This window comes from Bombina bombina, chromosome 3 (assembly GCF_027579735.1).
Source record: "Bombina bombina isolate aBomBom1 chromosome 3, aBomBom1.pri, whole genome shotgun sequence".
Lineage (NCBI taxonomy): Eukaryota > Metazoa > Chordata > Amphibia > Anura > Bombinatoridae > Bombina > Bombina bombina.
Window position 1 is genome coordinate 808,631,453 of NC_069501.1, and position 24,331 is coordinate 808,655,783.

General features: G+C 43.2%; 1 protein-coding gene across 1 annotated transcript in view; it reads left to right on the forward strand.

The window, feature by feature from the left end:
- LOC128652530 (cohesin subunit SA-2) overlaps positions 1 to 24,331 on the forward strand; it is an 851,571-nt gene that overhangs the window by 305,059 nt on the left and 522,181 nt on the right. Inside the window, exons 9-10 of the mRNA XM_053705464.1 lie at positions 1,061 to 1,153; positions 8,362 to 8,451. Coding sequence (XP_053561439.1) covers positions 1,061 to 1,153; positions 8,362 to 8,451 — 183 coding nt within the window. The remainder of the gene's footprint in view (positions 1 to 1,060; positions 1,154 to 8,361; positions 8,452 to 24,331) is intronic.

Consider the following 24,331-nt stretch of genomic DNA (forward strand, 5'->3'; position numbering starts at 1 on the left):
TTGCTGTTAGTAGCAAGAGTAAGGGTCGGATGATTTAAAGACGTCTCCTCAGCACTGCACGGTCCCTCAAAGAGTTTATCAAAGGCAAACTTGAGAGCAATTTATCTAGTTATGCAGGTTTTGAATGTAAAGAAGAGACACATGTATTACACTATAATCATTAAAAAAAGTCTCTAAAGTTTTCTCTCCATGCTGGATAGATTTTGATCATCAGACCTGATAGTTGAGCAGGAATAAAATAGATTGTGTTAATGAGCTTGTCACAGCTCATGTAGGGGTAGATTATGGGTGGAGCACTATTTAGCACTCCCGCTCACACATTATCATTGCTAGAAGCAGGCCTTTGCTTGTGTCGGTTTGCGCTCGTAAATGCGGTAACTGACTCTCCCAGTTTCTTTTAACCGTAGCTGAGAGCTTGTTAGCGAGTGCTAGACTTTATTCTTGTGTGTATTGTAATGTCTGTTTAGTATTTTTCCCTAGGGACTTCCTCCCAGACTGGTCTGGGCCAAGACTGCATCCATTTGACTCTAGAAATAGTGCAGCTTTTTGAGAGTGCTATAGCACCATAGCTGAGCAGTGTCCCCGGGCCAGTCTGGGAGTACTATTCCACTTTCCTTGTCTAAATATGTATACATATGTATTTATATATGAGTATTTGTTTGTAAATACACACACACACACACACACACACATATATATATATGTTAAAGCCTTTTGCAGGCTTTTTTTATGTTTGAGCCCTTATAAGTTTTAATAATTTTTTTGTAAAAACGAACAAACAATTTTATCAGACAGTTATTATGAGGGTAACTGTACATTTAATTGTATTTTTTATGTGTTTTGTGCCAGTTTTTTGTCTCTTGTAACAGCTAACCAAAACTCTGAAGTCACGCTAACTAGATGCGCATTAAATTCAATTGTGCTCAAGCAAATGTGTTTACTTTCGACTCATAATATTTCCATTGCACACAAAGAACCGCAAAATACCCCATATCGCTTGTGCTCGTAATCTAGCATTTTTTTCATCTTCATTCAAGCTTAAAGCTTTCCATTGCCCTAGGTACTGTCAGCCAAGGAGAAGAGAATGCAGCAAGAAGATAGCATAAGAATTACTGAACACTTTGCAGAGACCCTACCACTTCTACTGGCTAAGGTAAAGGATACCAAATGGGTGATGCTGCAAATTAGTCTGTATATTGGTAAAATTCCCTAAGGTATTTCTGAATAACCAGTTCAATAGACCAGTGTTTCTCAACCGCGGTCCTCAAGTACCCCTAACAGACCAGGTTTTCATTATAGCTGAACTAGAGCACAGGTGAAATAATCAACTGATGGGTGAAAGCAGGCCTGTTGGGGGTACTTGAGGACCGCGGTTAAGAAACGCTGCAATAGACTATGCATTGTTTAAATATGCATTATACTTCACTTTATATGAGCAAGTGGGACATGTGAAATTGTAAAATGCATAGTCATTTTGTACTTTTAGGATTATTTCTCATTTATATGATTTTTGTAAAATGACCATATATTGTGTAGGCCTTTTTCTAAAGTACTTATTTTATATATATTCGCCCTGTCTCAAAGTCATAATTCATAGTTTGTTTTAAAGGGACAGTTTACTCAAAAAATGTCTCCCCAATGATCCACTTTAACTGCTACAGTGTAATAAATTGTTTACAAGTATTTCCATTACCCTTATATTGGCATTTGAAATAGTTTATTTAGCCTGTGGTATCCCCACACATCCTGAAAGTTTTTGGCCTCAAGACCAAGCTGTGTTAACACAGCCAGCAGAAAAAAATTACACTCTCAGTGGGTTATAAAAGAGTTAAGGTAATAAAATGTTAATTTCTCTTGCAAGGTGTATCCAGTCCACGGATTCATCCTTTACTTGTGGGATATTCTCATTCCCTACAGGAAGTGGCAAAGAGAGCACACAGCAGAGCTGTCCATATAGCTCCCCCTCTAGCTCCACCCCCCAGTCATTCTCTTTGTCGGCTCTAAGCACTAGGGTTTCTCTACGGGAGGGTAAAGTGTATGTGGTGTTAGCATTGTAGTTTTTCTTATCTTCAATCAAAAGTTTGTTATTTTAAATGGTACCGGTTTGTACTATTTACTGGTACTAAGTGTACTAAGTGATGAAGATTTCTGCTGAGAGGAAAATGATTTTAGCTTGTTGTAACTAAAATCCACTGCTGTTCCCACACAGGACTGAGGAGTACCAGAAATCTTCAGTTGGGGGGAACGGTTTGCAGGGTAATCTGCAATGAGGTATGTTCAGTCATTTATTTCTAGACAAGACTGAGATAATGCTAGAAGAGACTGACAATATCCCCATGAGGGGAGGGTAAACTATGTTCACAGACTTAGTAAGGAATTTAATGCTTACATAACAGGGCTAATTATGCTGGTTGACACTGATTCAGGGCAATCAATTGTTTATTTAAGAAAAATATAGTTTGTAGACACTTTGAAATTCCTTTTGGGGTTCTTTCTGGGGTTATTACCCACATGGCTGGTTTTTATTCACTTAAGAGTGATTTACTAGGCCTCACAGCTCCGGAGTAGAGTGGGAGGGGCCTAATTTTGCGCCTCAGATGCGCAGTTAGAATTGCAGAGAAGTTCATGCTGCTTCACATGGAGGGTCCTGCTGCTGTTTGAGGGCCTTATAGAAGCTATATTCCCCCAAATCTGATCCCTAAGGGCAGGTAGGGCCACAGCAAGGCTGTGGCAAGGTGCTGTACTATTTTTAACCTGGTGTCGGCTTTAGGCTTCTCCGGTTTGGGCATTAAGGGGTTAATCGTTTTGAAACTTGTGGTGCAATCTTATTAAGGCTTTAGGTACATACTGTAGGAGAGTTGCTGCATTTTTCACTGTTTTGTAAAATTGTGTGCTCTTTTTATCTCTTAAAGGCACAGTAACGTTTTTTTCAAATTGTGTTTTTTATTTGATTAAAGTTATTTCCAAGCCTGCTTATGTATATTACTAGTCTATTAAACATGTCTGACACTAAGGAAAATCCTTGTTCAATGTGTTTAGAAGCCATGGTGGAACCCCCTCTCAGAATGTGTCCCACTTGTACTGATATATCTATACACTTTAAAGATCATATTGTTGCACTTAAGAATGTGGCCCAAGATGATTCTCAGACTGAAGGTAATGAGGGTAGTCCGTCTGCCTCTCCCCAAGTGTCACAACCAGTTACGCCCGTGCAAGCGACGCCTAGTACCTCTAGTGCGTCTAACCCTTTTACATTACAAGACTTAGCGGCAGTCATGGATAATTCTCTTACAGCCTTCTTATCTAAACTGCCCATATTACCCGCAAAGCGTGATAGCTCCTTTTTAAGAACAGATTATGAGCATTCTGACGCTTTGGCAGCCGTATCCAATATACCCTCACAACGCTCTGAAGTGGGAGCGAGGGATTTGATGTCTGAGGGAGAAGTCTCTGATTCAGGAAGGGTTCCTCCTCAGACAGATTCAGATACATTGGGTTTTAAATTTAAACTAGAACACCTCCGCGTTTTGCTTAGGGAGGTACTAGCTACTCTGGATGACTGCGACCCTTTAGTGATCCCAGAGAAATTGTGTAAAATGGACAAGTACCTAGAGGTCCCTGTTTACACGGATACGTTTCCGGTCCCTAAGAGGATTGCGGATATCATTACTAGGGAGTGGGATAGTCCAGGGATTCCCTTTGCTCCCCCTCCTGTTTTTAAGAAAATGTTCCCCATACAAGACTCTGTGCGGGACTCTTGGCAGACGGTCCCTAAGGTGGAGGGGGCTGTTTCTACACTTGCTAAACACACAACCATACCAATTGAAGACAGTTGTGCTTTTAAAGACCCTATGGATAAGAAGTTAGAGGGTTTACTTAAGAAATTTTTTGTTCAACAAGGTTTTCTTCTCCAACCTATTGCCTGCATTATTCCTGTAACTACTGCAGCTGCTTTCTGGTTTGAGGCGCTGGAAGACTCGCTCCAGACGGAGACCTCATATGAGGAAATTATGGATAGAAGCTAGCTAATTCTTTTATCACTGACGCTGCTTTCCAAATAGCTAAGTTAGCGGCAAAAAATTCAGGTTTCGCCATTTTGGCACGCAGGGCGCTATGGCTAAAGTCCTGGTCGGCCGATGTGTCGTCTAAATCCAAGCTTTTGAACATTCCTTTCAAAGGAAAGACCCTCTTCGGGCCTGAATTGAAAGAGATTATTTCAGATATCACCGGGGGAAAAGGCCATGCTCTCCCTCAGGACAAGCCCTATAAGACAAAGAACAAAGCTAATTTTCGTTCCTTTCGCAATCGGCTGCAAAGCAAGAGGGTAACGCTTCACAGCCCAAGGCAACCTGGAAACCTTACCAGGGCTGGAATAAGGGTAAACAGGCCAAAAAGCCTGCAGCTGCCACCAAGACAGCATGAAGGGGTAGCCCCTGATCCGGTACCGGATCTAGTAGGGGGCAGACTCTCTCTCTTTGCTCAGGCCTGGGCAAGAGATGTACACGATCCTTGGGCATTAGAGATTGTAGCCCAGGGATACCTTTTAGAATTCTAGAACTCTCCTCCAAGGGGAAGGTTCCACATTTCTCGTCTGTCTACAGATCAGACAAAGAAAGAGGCGTTTTTACGCTGTGTAGAAGATCTACATACAATTTGATTGATCCACCCAGTTCCAATTGCAGAACAAGGACTGGGGTTTTACTCAAACCTGTTTGTGGTTCCCAAAAAAGAAGGAACTTTCAGACCAATCCAGGATCTCAAAATTCTAAACAAATTCCTCAGAGTCCCATCATTCAAGATGGAGACCATTCAGACAATCTTACCAATGATCCAGGAGGGTCAATATATGACTACCGTGGATCTAAAGGATGCATATCTACATATTCCTATCCACAAAGATCATCACCAGTTTCTCAGGTTCGCCTTTCTGGACAAGCATTATCAGTTTGTGGCTCTTCCTTTTGGGTTGGCCACTGCTCCCAGAATCTTCACAAAGGTGCTAGGGTCCCTCCTGGCAGTTCTAAGACCGCGAGGCATAGCAGTGGCGCCTTACCTAGACGACATCTTAATTCAGGCGTCGATTTTCCAAAGAACCAAGTCTCACACAGAGATCTTATTGACCTTTCTGAGGTCTCACGGGTGGAAGGTGAACGTCAAAAAGAGTTCTCTCTCCCCCCTCACAAGAGTTCCATTCCTAGGAACACTGATAGACTCGGTAGAAATGAAAATATTTCTGACGGAGATCAGAAAGTTAAAACTGTTAACTTCTTGCTGAGCTCTTCATTCCATTCCTCGGCCATCTGTAGCTCAGTGCATGGAGACAATCGGACTAATGGTAGCGGCAATGGACATAGTCCCTTTTGCTCGGATACACCTCAGACCACTGCAACTATGCATGCTCAAAGAGTGGAATGGGGATTATGCAGATTTGTCTCCTCAAATTCAGTTGGACCAGGAGACCAGAGATTCTCTTCTCTGGTGGTTGTCTCAGGATCACCTGTCTCAGGGAATATGTTTCCGCAGGCCAGAGTGGATCATTGTAACGACCGACGCCAGTCTGTTAGGCTGGGGTGCGGTCTGGGACTCCCTGAAAGCTCAGGGCTTATGGTCTCGGGATGAAACTCTTCTCCCGATAAACATTCTGGAACTGAGGGCGATATTCAACGCTCTTCAGGCATGGCCTCAACTAGCTGCGGCCAAATTCATCAGATTTCAGTCGGACAACATCACGACTGTAGCTTACGTCAATCATCAGGGGGGAACGAAGAGTTCCCTAGCAATGACGGAAGTAACCAAAATAATCAGGTGGGCGGAGGATCACTCCTGCCATCTCTCAGCAATTCACATCCCAGGAGTAGACAACTGGGAGGCGGATTTTCTAAGTCGTCAGACTTTTCACCCGGGGGGAGTGGGAACTCCACCCGGAGGTATTTGCCCAGCTGACTCAGCTTTGGGGCACTCCAGAGTTGGATCTGATGGCATCCCGTCAGAACACCAAACTTCCTCTCTACGGGTCCAGGTCCCGGGATTCCAAGGCGGTATTGATAGATGCTCTAGCAGCTCCTTGGTCCTTCAATCTGGCTTATGTTTTTCCACCGTTTCCTCTCCAGAATCAAGCAGGAGAAGGCTTCGGTGATTCTGATAGCACCTGCGTGGCCACGCAGGACTTGGTATGCAGACCTAGTGGACATGTCATCTGTTCCACCATGGACATTGCCAATGAGGCAGGATCTTCTGATACAGGGTCCGTTCAAGCATCCAAATTTAGTTTCTCTACGTCTGACTGCTTGGAGATTGAACGCTTAATTCTATCAAAGCGTGGGTTCTCTGAGTCAGTTATAGATACTCTGATTCAGGCTAGAAAGCCTGCCACCAGGAAAATCTACCATAAGATATGGCGGAAATATCTTTGTTGGTGTGAATCCAATGGTTACTCATGGAGTAAGATTAGGATTCCCAGGATATTGTCCTTTCTCCAAGAAGGATGGGAGAAAGGATTGTCAGCTAGTTCCTTAAAAGGACAAATATCTGCTTTGTCTATCCTATTACACAAGCGTCTGGCAGAGGTACCAGACGTCCAAGCGTTTGCTCAGGCTTTAGTCAGAATCAAGCCTGTTTATAAACCCGTGGTTCTGCCATGGAGTTTGCATCTAGTTCTTTCAGTTCTTCAAGGGGTTCCGTTTGAACCTTTACATTCCATAGACATTAAGTTGTTATCTTGGAAAGTTTTGTTTTTGATAGCTATCTCTTCTGCTCGAAGAGTTTCAGAATTATCTGCCTTACAGTGTGATTCACCTTACCTGGTGTTCCACGCAGATAAGGTAGTTTTGCGTACCAAGCCTGGTTTTCTTCCTAAAGTTGTTTCTAACAAGAATATTAACCAGGAAATAGTTGTTCCTTCTCTGTGTCCTAATCCATCTTCGAAGAAGGAACGTCTATTACACAATCTTGATGTAGTTCGTGCTTTAAAGTTCTATTTACAAGCAACTAAGGATTTCAGACAAACATCTTCCTTGTTTGTTATCTATTCTGGTAAGAGGAGAGGTCAGAAAGCGACTGCTACCTCTCTTTCCTTTTGGCTGAAAAGCATCATCCGTTTGGCCTATGAGACTGCTGGCCAGCAGCCTCCTGAAAGAATTACTGCTCATTCTACCAGAGCAGTGGCTTCCACATGGGCTTTTAAAAATGAGGCTTCTGTTGAACAGATTTGTAAGGCAGCGACTTGGTCTTCACTGCATACTTTTGCCAAATTTTACAAATTCAATACTTTTGCTTCTTCGGAGGCTATTTTTGGGAGAAAGGTTTTGCAAGCAGTGGTGCCTTCCGTTTAAGGTACCTGTCTTGTTCCTTCCCTTCATCCGTGTCCTAAAGCTTTGGTATTGGTATCCCACAAGTAAAGGATGAATCCGTGGACTGGATACACCTTGCAAGAGAAAACAGAATTTATGCTTACCTGATAAATTACTTTCTATTGCGGTGTATCCAGTCCACGGCCCGCCCTGGCATTTAAGTCAGGTACATTTTTTTTGTTTTAACTACAGTCACCACTGCACCCTATGGTTTCTCCTTTTTCTTCTTAACCTTTGGTCGAATGACTGGGGGGTGGAGCTAGAGGGGGAGCTATATGGACAGCTCTGCTGTGTGCTCTCTTTGCCACTTCCTGTAGGGAATGAGAATATCCCACAAGTAAAGGATGAATCCGTGGACTGGATACACCGCAAGAGAAAGTAATTTATCAGGTAAGCATAAATTCTGTTTTTTCATTGTTCTCTCCAAGTATTGGTGATTGGTTTATAGACAGATATAAGATAAGGAAACAGGTATATGTACACAATGTGATAAAGTAATGAGATCTGATCTATACCTACAAACTCAACCCATTTTATTAGGTTGTGGCTTCAAAACACAAAATTAGCTAATTCATATACACAAATAAACCTTAAAAAAACAAATCTCATACATTTTATACTCTGCAGCTGGTAAAAAAAAGTAATTGGAAACACATTGAGGGAAAAACATTTTTACAGTATACTGTCCCTTTAAGCAAATATGTGTGCAATTTAGTACTAACAATGATATTGAGATTTAAACAGATATTGATTTTTTTTTTTACATATGATCTACATAGAACAGGAACAATCTATCTACAGAGAAATAGTAATGTTTTATGCTTTGCAAACGAGGATAGGACAAGTAGTATTGTTATTTGTGCAATCACTGAAAGACTGCTGTGTGGCACCTGGGCCTCAGGTTGGACAACTCTGAGTTGGACAAAATAAAATAAATATATAAATAAATATACTATTCACTCTGATATTTGAATACTTATTTTTAATTATTTTTATTTTTTTATATATATAGTATGTATCAGATTCAGTGAAAGTGACTAGCCTATTGCAGATGCTTCAGTATTTTGATGTAGAAGTTTATACTTCTGGAAGCATGGACAGGGTAAGTGCAAAAGTGTATTTATTTATTTTGTTACATCATAAGAGCAAAGCTGTATTGTTTTTATATTGGAAAACATTGTCATTTTTTTATATGAAGACATTTTAGCTTTTTATGTTTGGACTTGTGTGGCTGACTCACTTGGAAAACATACGGCTAGATTTGGAGTTCGGCAGTAGATGGGTTGCTAACGCCACGCGTGTTTTATGTCTAACGCACGGCATTGTTTGACTCCGGTATTTAGAGTTCAAAAAAGACCATCTAACGATGCTCCTAACGCGTGTATGTCACACGCGGAATACTGCCCGCGTTAGACAGTCTCCCATAGAGATCAATGGAAAAGCAAAAAAATTGCTTTTTTCACCTAACACTCGATCTCGCGAGAATACGCACAGCTCGGTCATATGACGCATACCACATTATGCACAACAATAACACGCCGCAAATGTCACAACAACAATCAATCAACAAAGCACACAAGCATTACACATTCACAAGCGGGGGGATTTTTAATAAAATTTAATACGGGGAATACGCATATACTTTAAGATGTGGAAATTCGCAAAATAACAACAAGGAATAAAAAATATATACATACACTAGAAAAATAATCGCATTCAATATCACTATATATTAGGACAAACATACATATACAACACTTCACTAATAGCACACCATCGCAAATTCACATTTAAAAAGAATACTATTGGACAATGTTAGAGAAAACGACCACTATGACATCATCGCATTCTACACATTCCACAAATACTAACTCAAAATGAGCATGCGCAAATTCACACAACTAATACACATTGCACTAATATTAATTGCTAATAAAGCACACCTGAACACAATTTACAACGGAAATTGGTACATCATTAAACATTTACACAGGGTATATAAGCACCACACAAGCAGGGCTTCTTTGACTGTGTTGCTGGTGGGTCTTTGGAGATTGGAGGTTTAAGATTAGAGAGTTGGTGCATTATTGTGAGTGAGTTAGTGTTAGCGTGAGAGAGTCAGTTGTTAGTGTTATCGTGAGTGAGTTAGTGGGAGTTAGTGGGAGTGGGAGAGAGTCTGTTAGTGCGAGCGTGAGTGAGTTAGTGGGAGTGGGAGTTGTTAGTGAGAGTTGTTAGTGGGAGCGTGAGTTAGTGGTAGTTAGTGAGAGTTAGTGGGAGTGTTTGTTAGTGAGAATTAGTAGTAGTGTGTTAGTGAGAATTAGTAGTAGTGTGAGTTAGCGAGCGAGTGATTTTTCTGTACACGTAACACATTTACACGCAAACACATTCAATACATACATACACTTATCAATAACACTACATACACTCCATACCCCCTACCCCCTCATACTACACTCCATACCCCATTCCCTGTAGTCCCATTCCCTGTAGTCCCATTTACTCTTATCCCATACCCCATACCCATCCCATACCCATCCCCTAGTTACATTTAGTTTACATATCCTCCTTTTAGTCTTCTTCTTCTTTTGGTTTATTTAAATACTCCTTACCCTCTTTGTTTTTTTACATCCCTCTCACACTTTCAGCACTTTTTTTTGTCTTTTTAGTTCTTTATTTTGACCCCCTTTCATTTCATCACACTCACTTTTTGTTTGATTATTTGGGGTTTAGTTTAGGGAACAGATGGAGGGCAGGCAGGGGAGAGGTAGAGGGGGGAGGAGAGGGAGGGGGAGAGGAACAGGGCAGGAAGGGGGGCAGGAAGCGGGGGTGGAAGCAGTGGGTGGACCCAGCCACTTGGTTCAAGATGAACAAGTGGCTGGGCCCAGTGGCGGACAGAGTAGGGCTTCACAGTCCGGGAAACAGAGGGCATCATCACAGGGGAAGGCCAAGGCGACTAGGGAGGCGAGGTTTTCGATGGAGGAGAAGGAGGCCCTCGTAGAGGCCTATATGGCCAGGTATAGGAGGCTGCAGCACCAGAAGACTACCCCGACTGACAAGAGGAGGCTCTGGAATGAGATAAGAAATGCAGTCAATGCAGTGGGTGGCCGGAACAGAGATCTGGATTCGATAAAACATCGCTACCGGGACTGTAAGATGGATCTCAAGAAAAAGTTAAGCCTGGAGGCCCGACATTCCACAGGAACCGGTGGCGGACCTGCCCTGGAAATAGAGTACTGCCGATGGGAGGAAATGTTGCGGCCCAGCATCTCCGAGGTGGATATAGTCGGTATCGGAGGAATTGATACCGGGAACCTGCCATTCTCATCTGACGGTAAGCTCATTGAACAATAAATTCACATACGAATGTATTTCAAGGGACACTATACGCAAACCTTTACTTTCATGATTGAGGTAGTGACAACAATTTGACAAAACATTCATTTTTTTTTTTTCTAATATACAGAGTCTGGGGAGGAGGCAGCACAAGAAACACAGCCTCATCCATCTCCCCGGGATGAGAGTGGTGGGGAGGAATTTCCACTTCGGAGGGAAGAGGCCCCCCGTGACGAAGATCGCACGGAAGCTGATGAAGAGGCCCCGGAAGCAGAGCAGGAGCCCGCGGAACCAGAGGACCCTCAAGGACCCGCACACCGCCGTGCACGGGCACCCCGCCGTGCACGGGTACCCCGCTAAGCACAACAAGAGGAAATAGCGGAGGTGCGGGTTCTACTGGACTACATAGACCAGATGCGTAACTCCCGGATACAAAATATCGAAGGCCGAACTCGAATTATTGATGGACAAAATCAAATAATTGAAGGCCAAAACCAAATAATAAACATACTTAATAGAATCGAACAAGGCCAAAACAGAATCATTAATCTGCACCAAGAGATGTTCAATGTTTTCCGGGAGGCGCATGCTGGTCTGCCTCCTGGTCCGCCTCCTGCTGCTGGGCCTCCTGCTGCTGGGCCTCCTGCTGCTGGGCCTCCTGCTGCTGGGCCTCTTGCTGCTGGGCCTCCTGCTGCTGGCCCATCTCCTCCTGCCGGCCCATCTCCTCCTCTTCAGCCATCTCCTCCTCTTCAGCCATCTCCTCCTCTTCAGCCATCTTCTCCTCCTCAGCCATCTTCTCCTCCTCAGCCATCTTCTCCTCCTCAGCCATCTTCTCCTCCTCACCTTGGTCGTCCCAGTACTCTTCCTTCCACTCTTCCCACAACATCTCCAAGGAGAACTCTTCGGAGTCGGCATGTCATATCAGAGTTTGTTAGCAGTTGTTGTTAGAGTGGAATCATTGACAAGAGGCCACACCATAGGAAACTGCAATTTGATTTAACTATCAGTAGCAGTCAGAGTCTGAGAGAACAGACAAGACTGCTAGCAATAGTTGGTTAATTAAGGGTTAGCTGGCTAGCAGCTGATACTAATGTTGTGGGTAGATGAAAACATTATCTGAACACAGGGGCTGCCTTGAGATTAATGGAAAAATAAACAAACAATCTCTGTTTTAGATTAGTAGTTCATCAATAACAGTTAGAGACAAAGTTTGTTAATTGCAGTCCATTTAAGCAACAGGTTATAACAAGTTGATGATTAGTGTGTGTGCTGTTAGCAAAAAGAACTAGTAAGATTTGTTGTATTACATATTATAGCAAGCACAGACTTTGTGAGAGTTAATGAGCAGCACACATAAGCATAGATTGTAAGGGAAACAACTTATCTTATGGAAGGAATGCAGTCCTGTATAGGAGATCATAAGAGCAGTGATTGCCAGCAGTAATTCAGTAGTTAAGGTTAAAGGCTTTTCCAGACAGCAGGAGAGGAACAATGCAGCTTCAGTGTGGAGTGTCCTGCTGTTATAGAGAAACTGAAAGTGAATCCAGAAGCAGTGAAAAAGGCTGCAGCTCCTTTAAGTTAGCAGCTGATACAGACTGAGGAGCAACAGCAGTCTGTAGTTGATTGGCTTCAGTAAGTTGCACAGGAAGGAAACTCTCTGCAATTGAAGATACCTAAGCAGAGTGTTAGAGGAAGTGCTGGCTTAAATAGGCTGAAGGAGGAGGGCCATACTTAAAGGGGCAGTAAGTTAGAGCATTACAGGACCCCCCCGAGTAAGGCAGACCTCAGGGCTGCGAGGGTTTGAGAGGGTAACGTTTGTGGAAGTCAGAACGAAGACGAGGGGCTCTCAGGTCAGAGACGGGAATCCAAGAATCTTCAGACGAGTCATAACCCTTCCATCTGACTAAGTATTGGAGTCTCCCTCTACACAATCTAGAGTCCAATATTTGATCAACCTCATATTCCAAATCACCATCTATCACAACTGGAGCAGGAGGAGGAAGAGATCTCCCAGGAAACTTGTTCTCTAGGTATGGTTTAAGGAGAGAAACATGGAAGGTTGGATGAATATGGAGATGTGCTGGGAGTGTCAAGCGTACAGCATTTTGGTTTATCACCTTAGCGATGGAGTAAGGACCAATAAATAAGGCGCTGAGTTTCTTTGAAGGAGTTCCAAGTTTTAAGTTCTTGGTTGATAACCAAACCCTGTCACCAACCTTAAAAGTTGGCGGATGGCGTCGATGTAGGTCAAAGTATCGTTTTTGTCTTAACTGTGCTATTTTAATATTTGAGCGTATAACTTCGAATCCGGATTTGATGGTATTTAGGGTTTCTGTGACAGTCGGATTATAGCTGGAGTCAGGTTTTAAGAAATGAAAAGTTGGATGATAGCCATAGTTGGCATAGAAAGGCGTAAGTTTAGTAGTGGAACTGAGAGTGTTATTGAAGGAGAACTCTGCCAAAGGCAAGAATGTATACCAGTCATCTTGTAAATGAGAACAGTAACAACGCAAGAACTGCTCCAACCACTGATTAGTCCTTTCTGAAAGTCCATTTGATTGGGGATGGTAAGCACTAGTGAAGTTGTTCTGGATGGAGAGGAGTCTACATAGCTCTCTCCAAAATTTGGAGGTAAATTGTACGCCCCTGTCAGAAGTGATGGTGCTAGGTAAACCGTGCAGACGTACAATATTTTCAATGAAAATGTGTGCAGTTTTTAGAGCAGTTGGAAGTTCGGTTAAAGGAACAAAGTGTACCATCTTAGTGAATTGATCAATAACCACCAGGATGGTGGTGTAATCTGCAGAAGGGGGTAAGTCAACCACAAAATCCATTGAAATGGAGCTCCAAGGTTTCTCTGGAATAGGTAAAGACATAAGAAGTCCATATGGAGGAACTCTCTGTCGTTTAGAGGTTGCACAAACTGTACATGTATTGATATAGTCATAAACTGTTTTGTACATATTTGGCCACCAGAAGTTCCTTTTTAGGAGTTCTAGGGTTTTGTAATGTCCAGGGTGTCCAGACAATGGGTTGTCATGTATTGTTTGGAGAATTTCAAGACGTAACTCAGTTGGGATATATAATTTATCTTCCTTATAGAGTAACTGATCAGATCCTTTTGTAAGAGTATGCGAAGACGGAAGGGAGTGGTCATTGAGCAAAGCTTGTTTTATCCTTGAGGGAAAATCAGCTACGAGAGCTATAATCCGTTCTGTGGGTATTATAGTAGTTGTGGTGGCACAATGAGGCCTGGGAAACATCCTGGAGAGCGAGTCAGCTTTACCATTGGCACTACCTGGACGGTAGGTAATTAGATAGTTAAACCTATCAAAAAAAAGACTCCACCTAACTTGTCTAGATGACAAAGTTTTGGTGGTTTTGAGGTATTCTAGGTTACGATGGTCAGTGTAAATTAAAATGGGCAAGTCAGTGCCTTCCAATAGGTGTCTCCAGTTCTCAAGAGCGACCTTAATAGCCAGCAACTCCTTTTCAGCGATAGGGTAGTTCATTTCGGCTGATGTGAGAGTTCTAGAGTGATAGGCGACGGGATGCACTGGAGTACTGATGGAAGTCCTTTGGGATTGCTTAAATGTAAATTAAGAAAACACAATCCAAAAGTTTTTTTTTTTTTTTTTTTTTAGTTTTTTTATTTTGGGCTTAGGTATTCTGTCATATCAGAGTTTGTTAGCAGTTGTTGTTAGAGTGGAATCATTGACAAGAGGCCACACCATAGGAAACTGCAATTTGATTTAACTATCAGTAGCAGTCAGAGTCTGAGAGAACAGACAAGACTGCTAGCAATAGTTGGTTAATTAAGGGTTAGCTGGCTAGCAGCTGATACTAATGTTGTGGGTAGATGAAAACATTATCTGAACACAGGGGCTGCCTTGAGATTAATGGAAAAATAAACAAACAATCTCTGTTTTAGATTAGTAGTTCATCAATAACAGTTAGAGACAAAGTTTGTTAATTGCAGTCCATTTAAGCAACAGGTTATAACAAGTTGATGATTAGTGTGTGTGCTGTTAGCAAAAAGAACTAGTAAGATTTGTTGTATTACATATTATAGCAAGCACAGACTTTGTGAGAGTTAATGAGCAGCACACATAAGCATAGATTGTAAGGGAAACAACTTATCTTATGGAAGGAATGCAGTCCTGTATAGGAGATCATAAGAGCAGTGATTGCCAGCAGTAATTCAGTAGTTAAGGTTAAAGGCTTTTCCAGACAGCAGGAGAGGAACAATGCAGCTTCAGTGTGGAGTGTCCTGCTGTTATAGAGAAACTGAAAGTGAATCCAGAAGCAGTGAAAAAGGCTGCAGCTCCTTTAAGTTAGCAGCTGATACAGACTGAGGAGCAACAGCAGTCTGTAGTTGATTGGCTTCAGTAAGTTGCACAGGAAGGAAACTCTCTGCAATTGAAGATACCTAAGCAGAGTGTTAGAGGAAGTGCTGGCTTAAATAGGCTGAAGGAGGAGGGCCATACTTAAAGGGGCAGTAAGTTAGAGCATTACACGGCAGTTGCCCCTCCCAGAGCCTCAGCCCCGTGGGAAGAGGGGAAGGAAGAGGAAGTAAGTATTTATTTTCATCTTTAATGTTTTTTTTTATTTAATGTGTAATGGATAGGTATGTGATGATGTGGTTTTCATACACTTGTGGACCACACTCTGTATATAATCTACTTCTATGGGACCGGGTCCATGGAGGAAGATTGTTTGCAGAGTGTGGGTTATAAGTGTGTGAAAACCACATCATCACATACCTATCCTTGTTCATGATATTGATTGGTTTCTGTGATGTGATGTCCAAACTGTTTCCCGAATCGCAAACAAAATTACCATTACAATTATCCATGATGGCATATTACTGTTTGAATGCCAATAACACAGCTTAAAGGGACAGTCAGAAAATTATTGATTACAAAGAAAACACTGTATAACGCATTATCAAGTTGGAAACAACAAAACATGGAGAAATACGTGTGACTTATGTGCTTACCCTTGTATCTATGACTATGAAAAATGACCACTTATTTGTTGTTCTGACATAACAACATTTTAGATATCAATGATCAATACATGGTAAATAATATGCTGTATGAGCACAAGGTTTTACATATACAAATGCTATCCAAATGCCCTCTAGTGGTCAAATTGCATAATGATTACAAGGACTCTTCAAGCTCGAAGAAATGAGCACACAAACCTCATAGGTTTAGCTAGCAAATTTAAATAAACACAGACAAATGATTAATTGGTGAGAAACATTTGATATCATTGATATTACAAAATTGACTTTTAGAATAATGCAAAACATTATTTGTTTTCTAAACTGTCCCTTTAACAAAATTACATATGCTAACATATATTTGAAGCTTGTTGGTATATCTACAAGTACTTGTTCAAACAATAAATATTGAAATCAGATTTATATTGACGTGTTAAATAAAGTCTATTTTCTTAAAGAGACATTATTGTGTTATTTTTTTTTAGAAAGACATTTGTTTTAACAATGAATATGGTTTAAAGTCCTTTTAGGAGTGGGGGGTGAAAATATGCTAACAATAATATATTTGAAGATTAACCAATGTGGAACTCATACATGATACAAAAATCAACATTTGCATTAAAGGGACAGTATACTATATTTTTAACAGAACTGTATGTAATAGACACTACTACAAACAACAAGATTAACATATACTGATATCAATATTACAAAGCTTCAAACACTTTCAAAGAAAATCGGGTTACCTCTATTGAAAATATAGATGAACCCCCATTACAACCGTAAAACAAGACAATACACCATCATACACAAAACAGGAGAAAGCTGGAGATGGTACTCACATGAAACTTAGAGGCTTGGCGAGGAGTCTGATAATTAATTACATTTTATTTGAACAGAAGCAAAATGAAACGTGTATTTGTTAAACAATGGACTATCTAACTAGAGACCAAATTAAAAGATTTCATTTATAATGTGAGTGTCTAATGAACCTTTAATAAAATATACAACGAAATTACATTTAGAAGAAGTCGGCATCATATATTTAGCATATGATAAAGCTAAATGCATATTGATTACTTTATTCTAAAACACTAGCGCATATTTATTAATTAGATATCTTTAACATTAAACACAACAGTCATTTTTCTGAAAAAGGAACATATTGTTGACAAACATATTAAACAACATGGACTATAGAGATTTGCACTTGCCTCGAAATATCATATGCATGAAAACAATTTGCTTTCGTTCGTTTATTCAACCAGACATCCAGCAAAAGAGAATGTGGTGGTCTTTATCAGCTACGGGTCAACAATGTAACATGATGCAAATAATACATATTCGCAAGGTTTTTAAAATTGGCTGCAGTCACAAACGTGTTTAACGTGCACAAACAAATATTGCGGGACTACGTAATCCAATCAGACGTTTTTTTACCTTTGCATGTGACGTCTTAACATGGCGCTTCCTTGATCACGTAAGAACGCCATCCAATAAAAGGCACATTCTTGATCACGTAAGAACGCCCAAAAAAAAAGGCGCATCCTTGATCGCGTCAAAACGCCATCCAATAAAAGGCACATTCTTGATCACGTAAGAACGTCAGTCAATACAAGGAATCATTGGACAGCCTGGCAGGTGACGTCTTAAGCAACATGGCGCATCCGAGATCGCTGAAAAACCGCAGCCAATACAAGGACTCAGTTGACAGCTTGGCATATCACTAAGAAACGTATTTATATTTTAGGAACTAGTATGTGTCTAGATTGCTATCTAGGAATGTCACGAAATCATGAATCATTGTTACGGTTACCCTTAGTCTCGCTGAGAGATGGACCGCTTAGTAGCCTGGATTCCTATTGCTGAAGAGGGGAGAAACTGCTTTCCATAGTATTCTATATGAGTCTCGCAAATGTAGAATAATCCCCCTTAGCTGTAGTACAGCTAGGATACCCTTCTGCCCACAAAAACGAGTCAACGCTGCGATTGAGGGACAACCAAGAACTGAGGACTGGGATGCCCAGCCTGCTTTTTATTTAGGTTACATGCACACAGGGCACTCCCAGGGGGGGAAGCATAAAATCCCCCATCACACATTTAGACAAAGCCCTTGGACAGGCCACCGCAGATAACAAGTACACACAAGAAAACAATTGAGTCCTTCTTATCACCTAGCAGTGAATGCTTATCACAAACTTAATTACAGTACACAATATGCTAGGAAACCTGCCTCAGAAAATAGTTTTCTCAAAACTGAACAGAGTTAACCCTTTATGAAATGATACTTGTTACAGTTTTCTTGGAGCCCTTCTTAGGCGCTGGCTTGGCTGGTTCAGGCATTGCTGCTGGGAAATAAGTTTCTTCACAACAAAATAACTAATGCTTCTGTAACAGTGCTCCCTTTCTGTGGAACACTCTGGCAGACACGGTCTGACCCCTTTTCGGGGCAGACTAAGGCTGTCCAGACCGCTGGTTATGCGGGGCTGAGGTCGGTTTGTCTTGACAACCCGTCGGCGTTGCCATTCTGTTTCCCAGGTCTGTAAGTAATGGTGAAATTGAAGGGTTGCAACGATAAACTCCAACGTAATAGCCTGCCATTATCTCCAGAGACCCGGTTCAGCCACACCAACGGGTTATGGTCGGTGACCAGAGTGAACTCCTGCCCATATAAATAGGGAGTCAATTTCTTTAATGCCCACACCAAAGCCAAACACTCCTTTTCGACCGCTGCATAGCTGACTTCGCGGGGCAGGAGCTTCCGGCTGATGTAGGCAACTGGATGCTCCCCTCCATCTTCGCCTACTTGGCTGAGGACGGCTCCCAGCCCGAACATGGAAGCATCTGTGTGGACGATAAAACGTTTGTTAAGGGCTGGAGCCGCCAAGACAGGAGCGTTAATTAGAGCATTTTTGAGAGCCTGGAAAGCCGTTTCACAGTGGGGAGACCACAGGACCTGTCGAGGTAAGTTCTTCTTGGTCAAGTCAGTCAGGGGTTTGGCAAGTGTGCTGTAGTCTGGTACGAACCGTCTATAGTACCCTGCCGTGCCCAGGAAGGCTAGGACCTGAGTCTTAGTGATGGGGGTGGGCCAATTGGCGACAGCTTCTATCTTGGCCGGCTCTGGTCGCTGCTTTCCACACCCCACCCGGTGACCCAGGTACTGTACCTCGGCCATCCCAAAGTGGCATTTTTCTGGCTTCAGAGTCAGGCCAGCAGCCCGGATCTGATCCAGAACCATTCCTATGTGAGCTAAGTGGTCCTCCCATGACTCACTGTGGATCGCTATGTCGTCCAGGTAGGCGCAAGCAAAACTCTGGAAGCCATCCAGGAGCCTATCCACCAAGCGCTGGAATGTAGCTGGGGCATTCTTCATCCCAAACGGCATTACCCTAAACTGATATAAGCCGAATGGGGTGACGAATGCCGACTTGGGGATAGCCTCCGGGGCCAGGGGAATCTGCCAGTAACCTTTGCAGAGGTCAATAGTGGTCAGGTAATTTCCCCTGGCTATACGATCGAGTAGCTCGTCTACCCTGGGCATAGGGTAAGCATCCGTCACGGTCTTTTCATTGAGCCTCCGATAGTCTACGCAGAACCGGGTGGTCCCATCTTTCTTGGGCACCAAGACAACTGGGGAGGCCCAGGGACTATCGGAGGGCTCAATTACCCCGAGTTGGAGCATCTCATCGATCTCCTTCTTCATTCCTATCCTAACTGCTTCGGGGATTCGGTACGGAGCCTGGCGCAAGGGAGCTTGTCCCGGAGTATCTACCTGGTGGGTGGTTAAAGTAGTGTACCCTGGCTTCGGGGAGAAGGTGAGGTGTTTGGACTGTAGGAGTTGGTTGAGCTGCTCCCTTTCAGTGGGGCTAAGTCGGTCTCCTATCTGAACCTGAGCCACTATACCTGTGGGGAGACTCTTTTCTAATAGGTCTGGAATGGGTAGACTGTCGGGGCCTTCCTGAGGGGAACAACATACGGCCGTCACGTTCTCTGGTCGCTCAAAATATTCCTTGAGCATGTTTACATGGAATGTCTTTCTAAGATTGTTGTCGTGGCAGCTAGCTATCACATAAGTGGTGTCTCCCCTTTTCTCTACGATCTGGTAGGGGCCCTGCCAGGACGCCTGCAATTTGTCTGTCTTCACCGGCTTAAGTACTAACACCTTTTGTCCTATGGTAAAGATTCTCTTTCGGGCCCCCCGATCGTACCATACTTTCTGTCTTCTCTGGGCCGACTGGAGATTAGCCCGCACGGATTTGGCTAATTGCTCCATTCGGTCCCTGAGTTCCAGCACGTATGGCACAATGGGGACACCGTCAGTCTCCATCTCTCCCTCCCAGTGCTCCCGGATCAGGTTTAGGGGTCCCCGTACCTTTCTTCCGTAGAGCAACTCGAAGGGAGAGAACCCTGTCGTTTCCTGGGGCACCTCCCGATAAGCAAAAAGGAGGTGCGGCAGGAAGCGTTCCCAGTCTCGGTATTCCTGAGTGAACGTCTTGAGCATTTGCTTGAGGGTCCCATTGAACCTCTCACACAGCCCGTTCGTCTGGGGGTGGTATGGGGAGCTCAGGAGGGACTTAATTTTGCAAACCTGCCAGAGTTGTTGGGTCAATTCAGCCGTAAATTGGGTGCCTCGGTCGGATAGGATTTCTTTTGGAAATCCTACCCGGGAGAACACCTGTACTAGTGCATTCGCTACCGTATCCGCTTGTATGTTGGATAGGGCGACAGCCTCTGGGTACCTGGTAGCGTAGTCCACTACGGTAAGAATGTAGCGCTTACCGGAGGGACTAGGGGTAGCCAGTGGTCCCACTAGGTCAATAGCAACCCGGCTGAAGGGTTCCTCTACAATGGGCATATTTACTAGATGGGCTTTAGGGTGATCGCCTCGCCTTCCTACTCGTTGACACACATCGCAGGTGTTACAGTAAGTTCTAACGTCGGCGTGTACCCCTGGCCAAAAGAACGTGTGAGTAATGCGGTGTAGGGTACGGGTTACAGCTAGGTGGCCTGCTAAGGGGATGTCATGGCCTATCTTGAGGATTTCTTGACGGTATTTGTGGGGCACTACCAGCTGTCGCCTACGCTGTCCCCTTTTCTCTGTCCAGCGGTATAGTTTCCCTTTTTCCCATAAGAATGTTTCATTATCTGCCCCGCCCCCTCCGGTCTCTGCTCGTTCCCGGTACTTTTGTAAGGTCGGGTCAGTCTTAGACTCTGTCTCGAAAGCATCTGGGGTGTCCCAGGGTATGGGGCCTAACATGTCAGGCAATGTCGGGGTAGGTCTTACCTGTGTCTCCCGCACTGGTGAGAGTTCTCGCTCCGTCCGGGCTTGGGCCCGTGTAGTCACTGGGTCCGCCTCGTTGTTGCATACTGGAGCATAGGCAGAAGTCATGGGGCCCAAATCATTGCCCAGTAGTACTTCGGCAGGTAAATTATCCATTATGCCCACGTTCACAGCCCCCTTTCCCGCTCCCCAATCAAGATGCACTTTAGCTGTTGGAATTTTGTACACATCCCCCCCCGCCACTCTAACGGCCACAGTCTGTCCAGATCGCTTGTGCTCCGGCACCAAATGACTCTGTACCAGCGTGATAGTAGCCCCTGTGTCTCTCAATCCCTCGGTAGATCGCCCCTCGAGCCATACCTTCTGCCGATGGTGCTGGCGGTTATCTGAGGCAGCATATACAGGGTCCGCCTCGTGAAGCGGCCCCAAATATTCCTCCATAGGGGCCTCTTGGTTAACACAGAGGGTCCGGGCCGGACGATATGCCCCAGAGGGGTAATTGTAATTCCTGGGTGTCTGGTGCGTATTAAGGGGGCAGCTAGCCATGAAATGCCCTGGTTGCTTGCATCGGTGGCAAGTCGGTCTGGGACGCTCAGAGCTGTTATTGGGTGGTCCTGAGTGTCGGGCGGGCCCTGCGGGCACCGGGGCTCGGAATTCAGCACGAGGGGGTGCACGGTAAACCTCTCTGGGTTCGTGAAGACGGGAGTCATAATGTTCATCGGCCAATTTGGCTGCTTCTTCTAAGGTAGAAGGTCGCCTGTCTCGCAGCCATTCCTTCCCTTGCTGTTCCATGCCATTATAAAAATGTTCTAAGAGAAACAATTGTAAAATTTCCTCACCAGTCACCGCTTTACTTCCGCTCATCCAGTGATTTGCCGCTCTCCGCATTCGGTGCGCCCATTCCATATGGGTATCGTTAGGCTTCTTTTTCGTGCCCCGAAACTGTCGGCGATACGCGTCCGGAGTTACTGCGTACCGTCGCAACAGTGTCTCCTTAACTAGCTCATACTGTGTCACTTCCTCAGCACCCAGAGTACGAAAGGCTTCCAGGGCTCGCCCGGATAGTTTCCCAGACAATATCGTGGGCCACTCCCTGTTGGGAATCTGGTGCAGGGCACATTGCCTTTCGAAGTCCGCCAAATATTCATCAATCCCTGTCTCGCTCTCTAGGAAGGGTCGAAATGCCGCATAGGGTATCTTGGGCCTCCCAGCATTTTCGACAGGGATGATTACCTGCGGGGCTTCAGCATTGCGGTGTGCGTTCGCTAGGTTGAGTTCGTGGGCTTGAGTCTCTCGTATATCCTTGTCCGCTTCCGCCATCAACTGCTGTACCAATTCCATGGAGGGGTTCGGCCCGTACAGTGAGAGCCTCTCCCGAACAATCCTGGTTTTTTCGTCACTAATCGTGGTCGGTGTTTCCGCCATTGTGAAGCTCTGATCCAGTTCGGTCAATTCTGCGATCAGCTCTCTCCTCGGCCGGTTGCTGGCGTACCCCCCTCTGCTTTCAAGTAAATCCTTTAGGGTTGTACGCTTCAATTTTTCGTAAGCGCTCTCCATCCGTTCTGTACCTCTCCTAGGAAATCCAGGAAAAATCCCACCGCTGCCGCCAAATGTTACGGTTACCCTTAGTCTCGCTGAGAGATGGACCGCTTAGTAGCCTGGATTCCTATTGCTGAAGAGGGGAGAAACTGCTTTCCATAGTATTCTATATGAGTCTCGCAAATGTAGAATAATCCCCCTTAGCTGTAGTACAGCTAGGATACCCTTCTGCCCACAAAAACGAGTCAACGCTGCGATTGAGGGACAACCAAGAACTGAGGACTGGGATGCCCAGCCTGCTTTTTATTTAGGTTACATGCACACAGGGCACTCCCAGGGGGGGAAGCATAAAATCCCCCATCACACATTTAGACAAAGCCCTTGGACAGGCCACCGCAGATAACAAGTACACACAAGAAAACAATTGAGTCCTTCTTATCACCTAGCAGTGAATGCTTATCACAAACTTAATTACAGTACACAATATGCTAGGAAACCTGCCTCAGAAAATAGTTTTCTCAAAACTGAACAGAGTTAACCCTTTATGAAATGATACTTGTTACAGTTTTCTTGGAGCCCTTCTTAGGCGCTGGCTTGGCTGGTTCAGGCATTGCTGCTGGGAAATAAGTTTCTTCACAACAAAATAACTAATGCTTCTGTAACAATCATCTTTTCGGACTTGACTGTCCCTTGAACTATAACTATGGTGTGTATCTTTAACATTTAAAAGATACACATGAGAAATACATATGCCATTGATGTTTTAAGATATGTTTTGATTGTTTTGGAATAACAATAATTATACATGGATTGATTAAACGTGTCATTTATTCAAGTTTAAATATGGTCAGCCTACCTATAGCCATATATGGGAGGAGAAGTATTTTGTTAACATATTTGTTAAAAAATATTCATCATCTAAAATATTTGCATTACACACAGAGATTTATTTGGTTACACTTTTACAATAAGATAGAATTGAAAATGAAATACATGTGCTGTCAACATTACAATAAGATTTTTTATTAATAAGATTATATGTCCTTGTTCATGTAAAAAGGACAAAAACGCTTTAGAAATGGAAATACATTCATTAACAAGTGTGCTCACCATCACTTAAAGGGACATTATTTTGTTTTTAAAAAGAGGATACACATAGACAATACTATTTCAATAAAATGAACACTTTACAGGGATTATATAATTGTATCAATCCTCAGATCATTTGTTAAAGGTGCATCAATTCATGCAGAGTTTCTAAATACACACATGGATGTGAAAATTGAAATATATATATACACAAATAGCAATCTATATATACATATATAAAACAATTACTATGGTAATCATAATCATGCAATGATAAAGCTAAGAGAAAAATATATAAAGACAAATAATAAGATTACATTGGAGATGTTAATCTTAAAGTCATTTACAATTGTCTTACATATATGATTTGTGAAAAACAATTATTTTTGGTAGGTCCCTTTAAAGATCAACAAGATAAACTAGAGCTTTCAAAAAATAACATGAAGAATGAGGACAAAGAATCGTGCAATGACATGTCTTTTATTAGTATGTAAGAAAACATCAACAACGTTTAGAAATAATCTTGTAAAAATAAGGAATATTTTAGCCATATGACAAGGTAACAGAGTGCATCACAGTCCATGAAGAGAGTTGCCAAGGGCCACCATAGCCCCATTGGAGACATATGACAAGGTAACAGAGTGCATCACAGTCCATGAAGAGAGTTGCCAAGGGCCACCATAGCCCCATTGGAGACATATGACAAGGTAAAAGATTGCATCACAGTCCATG